This window comes from Henckelia pumila, chromosome 3, assembly GCF_033568475.1.
Source record: "Henckelia pumila isolate YLH828 chromosome 3, ASM3356847v2, whole genome shotgun sequence".
NCBI lineage: Eukaryota > Viridiplantae > Streptophyta > Magnoliopsida > Lamiales > Gesneriaceae > Henckelia > Henckelia pumila.
In genome coordinates this window covers 117,047,740-117,055,175 of record NC_133122.1, presented here as the reverse complement: position 1 = coordinate 117,055,175, position 7,436 = coordinate 117,047,740, and the positions used below count along the sequence as shown (strand labels likewise).

General features: G+C 36.9%; 1 protein-coding gene across 1 annotated transcript; it reads left to right on the top strand.

Moving 5' to 3' along the window:
• Positions 1–6,710: 6,710 nt before the first annotated feature.
• On the top strand, positions 6,711–7,163 carry LOC140889353 (secreted RxLR effector protein 161-like). Its single transcript, XM_073297069.1, has one exon. The coding sequence runs from the start codon at positions 6,711–6,713 to the stop codon at positions 7,161–7,163; it is 453 nt and encodes a 150-aa protein (XP_073153170.1).
• The last annotated feature ends 273 nt before the right edge of the window (positions 7,164–7,436 follow it).

Here is a 7,436-nt window from a genome sequence, read left to right as displayed (position 1 = left end):
AAAACCTAGACGATGTTCCAGCTGGCCAACCACTGACTAGCCCCTCCTGGATCCACCCTCCTCGTCCAATCGCAAACCTGCCCCATGGAATAGGGTGTCCAGAAAATACAGAGTACGAGACGTGAGCATAAAACGCTCAGTGCGAGAGTATGAGTATACATGCATGCAAAGTGAACTCCCTATAGACTCGAGGTCAAGGATCAGATAACAGAGACAGATCGGGCCCTGGTATGTAGCACGTTGTGCCGTCGCTTCAGGAGGTGGCTCCCATACCGAGATAACCGTGGAAACGCCGGACCCAAATCGATGGAAGTCCATCCACTAACAGGATAGGGTACAATCCTACTACAGACATCTCGAAGGAGATACAGCAAGATGCAAATGAATGCAGCATAATATCATGACATATAAATCATGCAGTCATATAATACATGCATACTCAGTCAGGATATCTCGAACAGTACTTTCGTACCTCAATACAGTGCAAGCTTTACCAACTCTAGGTCCACGCCTATAGTCTGCTCTACACTGCCAAATGATACTACTATCATTAAAGTGCTCTAAAAGCCTTAACTAAGCTATTGCATACTCCTAAATATTTATAGGAAGCAAAAGCTATACCTTCGTCCGTCGTTAGCCCTTTGATGTCGATGCCTCCAGAACTTGGGCACAACTCCGCTACGACTACCGAACGCCTCTCCGACCTCCGGACCAAGCCTAAGAAGACTAGAACAGCTCCAAAAGGACTAGAAAGGAAAGGAGAACTCGGAATTGGCAAATGAAAGTGAAGTCTCGGCCTTCTATTTATAGACAACGATCGGAACTTCCGATCCTTGATCGGAACGTCCGAACCTCGATCGGAACGTCCGATCCTGCCATCGGAGCTTCCGAAGATCCTGATCTGCCACGTGTCAAAATATCACTTGATGACTCCGGATAGGGGTGATCGGAGCCTCCGGTCCTGATCGGAGCTTCCGATCCAACCACACGTCATGCCTGACGTAATAACATCGGTGCCTCCGATCGCTCATCGGAGCTTCCGATCCTGTTCGGAGCTTCCGATCGTGCCTTCGGAGCTTCCGATCCGTCCGATACCTAATTCAATTAATTAGCATTAATCCTTTAATTACTCAATTAGGGCACGGGCTACTACAATATCATTGAGATTTCCGTGTTTATTGTGGCTTACAAGTTATTACATTAGCCCATAAGATTATCTAGTGCACACTTCAAATATCAGCCGTTTATAACCCAAAAAAAATAAAATAAAATAATTAGAACGAACTCGTGCCAAAACCATCTAAAATATATATTACACAAGCACATGTATAAATAAAAAATAATAATGGAATAAAAATTCATACTCAAAATAGAAGTGAATCGATAGAGGACAAAAGTTTCGTTGATTAATTTGTGAAGATTCTGAAAGGAAATTTAATACCTTGATATTCTCGGTCCTAATTATTAAATAATATTTGATTTTATTTTCTAGACAAGTTATAATATTTGGCAAATATCTTGTGTATATTTCGAATATATTATGAAATATATTTTTCATACTTAAATTATGTCTTGATAAGGTATTTATTAGATATATTAAGTATTCGATATTATCAAAATATGATTTAGTATATTTGATAGAGTTTTATTCCTACTTAATCATGTTTCCTCATTCTTGTAAGACTCTATCTAAAAAAACCTTCAAGACTTGGATTCCAATATATATAAGAAGATTTTCACGCACAAGAAAGATAACGCTTCAGACGTACAATTCTCTGCGCATAGACTGAAGAATTTCATTGAAGAATTCGAAGATTCTGAAGCAAGGTTTTGCAACCTTCGTTGTTACTTGTCCCCGTGTTGCCGTTAGTGTTGAAGACATCAGAGAAAACACTGTGAGAACTGTGTTGTTCGAAGATTTTTTTGTGTCTCTTCAAATTTAGGCTACGGGAGTTGCATCTATTGTTTTTACTCTGATTTATTTTGGATGCAAGTTTGATTTCTCAACTTGTTGAGAAATTTAGGATTTAATGATTTTTCGTAAAATCACTAGTATTGCTTTGTAAGACTGATCTTACGTTTTACTAGTGATATTTAGCCCTAAGACACACGCACAAGTTTTTATACTCGTGCAAAATTATTTACTTGTTTTTTATTTACGCTTTAATTTTCCCTGCACTGTGTTGTCGTTGGTGTTACAACACTGTCTGTTTTTACATAACAAATCACATACAATGTTATTTTCACGTGGCATCAGAGCCACCACTTGACTTTACTAAGTGAGTTCCTGGTTTTTGTTACAGGTTTGTTATGGATACTCCGTACACGAATGTTGCAATTCATTCACCAATCTTGGATGGAAAAAATTACGGCCCATGGAAACTGAAGATGAGCATATATATACAATCAATTGATTCCATGGATTGACAACGTGTGCTTGATGGTTGGTCACCGCCAATGAGAGATGATGATATTCCAGGACCCAAACCAAGAGCACAATGGACAACCGATTAGATCACTTCGTCTAATTATAATGAAAAAGCCATTAATGCTATTTTTACTTCTGTGGATATGAATATGTTTAATCTAATTAGTACTTGTACTTATGCTAGGGATGCTTGGGAGAAACTTCAAATTCACTGTGAAGGCTCGACAAGTGTTAAGAAGACAAGGATGCGTCTCCTAACTTCAAAATTTAAGAAATTGAGAATGGAGAAAAGTGAGACCAACATGGAATACAATACCAGATTGAAGAGCCTTGCTAATGAAGCTTCTGTTCTCGGTGATCCTATCTCCAATGAACGATTAGTGAGCAAAGTATTGTGTTCTCTCCCAAAAAGGTTTCACACCAAAGTTTGTGTTATAGATGAATCTAAGGATACATCTATAATGATTTTGGATGAATTAATCAGCTCTCTACGCACATATGAGATGGAGATGAAAGTAGAAGATGATCACAAAGGTAAGTATATTTCTTTTCAAGTGTCTAATGATACTTACAATGATTTTTTTGAAGTGAAGCAGGAAGTGAGCAGATCTGATCTCGAAGATGGTTTCATTGCCTTGATCTCAAAAAAATTTACTGATTACCTCAAAGTGATGAAAGAAAAGAAGAAAATTGAGAAAAGTGCACAACCATCAAAATTTCCTAGTGTACCTACTTCGGAGAAGCCTCAGAAACCAACTACTACTCGAGGACGACGTCAAAGGTATGAAGGTAAAAATCAGTACTCGAGTAAGAGTTTTGATAATGTTCAATGCAGGGAATTTAAGGGATATGGACATTATGCTATGAATGTGCCAATCGACTTCGAAAAGGTATGAATGTTTCCCTGAGTGATGAAGATTCTGAGGAAGAACAGAAAAGACTGAACAAGTAGATATTATTTCTTTTACTGTTTTGCTGGAAGGTAAGAAAATTTTTAGATCAATCCACTCGGTGTTGGCTCCGGTGTTGCAACACCTGGTCACAACACAATTCAAAAATCTTTTTGTTTTGTTGCCTCTAACCTTGATAATTCCAGTGATCATGAAGAACAAATAGCTGAAGTATATACTCTGGAAGGCATCCAGAAACTCTATGAGGAGTTGTACACTGATTGGACCAAGAGGAACAAGTTAAACACAACTCTTTCGAAAGAGAATACTGAATTGAAAGCTTTTGTGGCTCAATTGGAAGTTCTCATGAGCAAGAAAGACCTCGAATTAGGGTTGCTGAATTCGGAACTTGAGAAATCAAAAGGAACTCTTGTCAGATTTAATTCAAGTTCAAAAAAAATTGATTCTCTTTTGACTATGGGTAAAGATGATAAGTTTGGACTTGGTTTTAAAAATAGTGTGTTTGAAATTGGTGAATCTTCTAAATCACCAGTGTTTGTGAAGAAAGGGATTGGTTCTTTGAACTATCCTTCAGTTGATTCACAAGGTAATTAGAAACCTATTGTTGAAAAGGTTGTGGTGAATTTTCTAAATCACCAGTGTTTGTGAAGAAAGGAAGTGGTTTTTTGAACTATCCTTCAGTTGATTCACAAGGTAAGAAACCTATTGTTGAAAAGGTTGTTCTACCCAAAAGCCAAAACAATGGAAACGTCCTTTTGTCTGTCATTAATGTATCAAACCTGGTCACATCAGGCCGTCTTGTCGTAAGATAAAAAATGACTATCTTTTGTGAGAATCTAAGCAGGTGTTTCCTCTCGTGTTGCATAATACCAAGCGCAACACTGGCAAAAAAAGACCTACTGCGAAAAAAGTTTGGGTACAAAAGTCTGATGTTAAATGTTTTGTTATTTATACTTCCTTAAAAGCTAACACTGCAGAAAACTGGTACTTTGACAGTTGATGCTCTCGGCACATGACAGATTTGAAAGATCACCTCATGAACTACATCAAACAAAATGTTGGTAGAGTGACTTATGGATGTGGTGCAAACGGAAGAATTGTTGGCAAAGGAACACTCAATGTGGAAGGGTTTTCAAAGCTTCATAATGTGTTGCACATTGAAGGACTTAATGCAAATTTAATTTCAATTAGTCAACTATGTGATGATGACTTGCATGTGAAGTTTGATAAGAATACTTGTGAAGTTTTTGATAATGCTAATCGATGTGTTATGACAGGTACAAGATCAGCTGATAATTGCTACCAACTCGGTGAGGAATTGACTTGTAGACACTTAAAGGTTGATGAATTTAGTCTATGGCACCAAAAGCTTGGACATGTGAATTTCAAGACTTTAAAGAATTTGAGTAAGTTTGAAGTTGTCAGAGGTCTTCCAAATTTAAAGTCTGGTGTTCCATACATTTGTGGTGCATGCCAAAAAGGTAAGCAAACCCGTGTTTCGCACCCCGTGTTACAACACTGTGGGACAACACGGTGTCTTCAACTTTTACATATGGATTTGATGGGTCCAATGGAAGTTGAAAGTTATGGAGGTAAAAAGTATTCTTTGGTATGTGTTGATGACTTTTCTCGTTTTACATGGGTAAGATTTCTTAGAGAAAAATCAGACACTTTTGATGTTTTAAAGAAGTTAGTTACTAAGATTACTAACCTACATGCTTTGACTGTAGCAATGATCAGAACTGATCATGAAAAAAAATATGAGAACTCATCCTTTTCTTCTTTGTGTGATAAGGGCATTTCACAAGAGTTCTCTGCTCCAAAAAATCCTCAACAGAACGGAATTTTCGAAAGAAAGAATAGGACGTTGCAGGAGATGGTTAGGGTGATGATGAGCTCAAAAAATATCTCCAAGAGATTTTGGGCAGAAGCATTGAACACAGCTTGTCATATTTCCAATCGTATTTATTTGAGAAGTGGTTTTTTGATGACTTCCTATGAAATCCTCATGGGAAAGAGGCCAAATCTCAATTATTTTCATATATTTGGCTGTGTGTGCTATGTTTTAAATGATAGAAATCACCTAGAAAAATTTGATTCCAAAAGTGATAAGTGTTTGTTCCTTGGTTATTCTACTAATAGTCGTGCATATAGGATGTATAAAATTAGAACCAGAACAATTATGGAATCTATTAATGTTTTTTTTTATGATGGTGCAGATATCAAAGGAAAAATTGTTGAAGATGATATTGAAGGCTTGCTGGAAATTACTTTCAAAGAACACAGTGTTGTCCCTTATGTTACAACACCAAACACAACACTGGTTCCTCCAGAAACTGTCCATGAAGAAAATTTTCAAAATGATGAGGAAACTGAGGCAATTACTAAAAAGGACATTCCAAGAAAGATACAAAAGAATCATCAATCATCACAGATTATTGGAGATGTTTATGGAACTAGACAAACCCGAGCTAAGGACAAAGTTGACTACTGCAAGATGGTTGGGTTACTATGCATGAGTTCCGTGTACTCACAGGTAATGCATTCTTGTTTTGTCTCCAATGTTGAACCTAAAAATGTCAATGATGTTTTGAATGATGAATTTTGGGTAAATTCCATGCATGAGAACTTGAGCAATTTGTCCGAAATGATGTGTGGTTTTTAGTTCTACCTCCTGATCATGGTAATGTCATTGGTACAAAATGAATTTTCAAAAATAAAACCGATTAATCAGGAAACATCATTAGGAACAAAGCAAGGTTGGTTGCTCAAAGGTATACGCAGGTTGAGGGGGTTGATTTTTATGAGACCTTCGCTCCTGTTTCTCGTATTGAGTCTGCCCGACTATTGCTTGCTATTGCATGTCATATGGGTATAAAAATTTATCAAATGGATGTGAAAAGTGCGTTTTTTAATGATATTTTGAATGAAGAAGTGTATGTGAAGCAACCCAAAGGCTTTGAGGATCCACATCACTTGGATCATGTTTACAAGTTGAAGAAGACACTTTATGGCTTGAAGCAAGCTCCACGAGCTTGGTATGGTAGGTTGAACGAGTATTTGCTCGAAATTGGCTTCAAACGAGGTGAGATTGACAAAACTCTTTTTATTCAAAAGGCCAAAAGTGAAATTCTTATTTTTCAAGTTTATGTGGATGCCATTATCTTTGGTGCTTCTTCTTAAAAGCATGTTGATAGTTTTGTTGAATGCATGTCTTCTACTTTTGAAATGAGCATGGAAGGAGAATTAACTTACTTTCTTGGATTGTAGTTAAACAATTGAGTGATGGTATTTTTCTATATCAAAGTAAGTATGCAAAGAATTTGGTGAAAATTTTTTGCAAAGAGAATGTGAAGAACATGAAAACTCCTATGGGCTCAAGTGAGAAATTGAGAAAAGACAGTGTTGAGGCTGGTGTTGATAACACCATGTATCGCAGCATGATAGTGAGTCTTTTGTATTTGACTGTTATTCATCTTGATATCATGTTCAGTGTGTGTTTATGTGCTAGGTACCAATCTGATCTAAAGGTAACTCATTTAAAAGCTGTTATGAGAATTTTGAAATATGTTTCGGGTACATTAGATTTGAGATTGTGGTATACGAGGAAAACCAAAACTAATCTTGTAGGTTTTAGTGATGCTGATTGGGCTGGTGATGTGAATGATAGGAAGAGCACTACGGGTGGGTGTTTTTATCTTGATAATAATTTGGTGTCATGGTACAGTCGTAAGCAAAATTGTGTGTCACTTTCGACTGTTAAATCTGAATATGTGGCTGCCGAAGAAGTTGTAAAAACTTCTTCGGATGAACCAAATTATTGAAGATTACGGTTTTAAGAGTGAACCCCCCATTTTTTATTGTGATTGTTCGAATGCTATTGATATATCAAAGAATCCAGTTCAACACTCACGCACAAAATACATTGGCATTCGTCATCACTTTATTCGACATTTGGTAGAAAAAGGTATGATTCAAATGGAGTTTGTTAAAACCAATAACCAATTGGAAGATATTTTTACTAAAGCATTAGATTTCGAGAGATTCTCAACTCTTCGAAGGTCTCTCAGCATGTGAGAATTATAATCCTTTGCTGG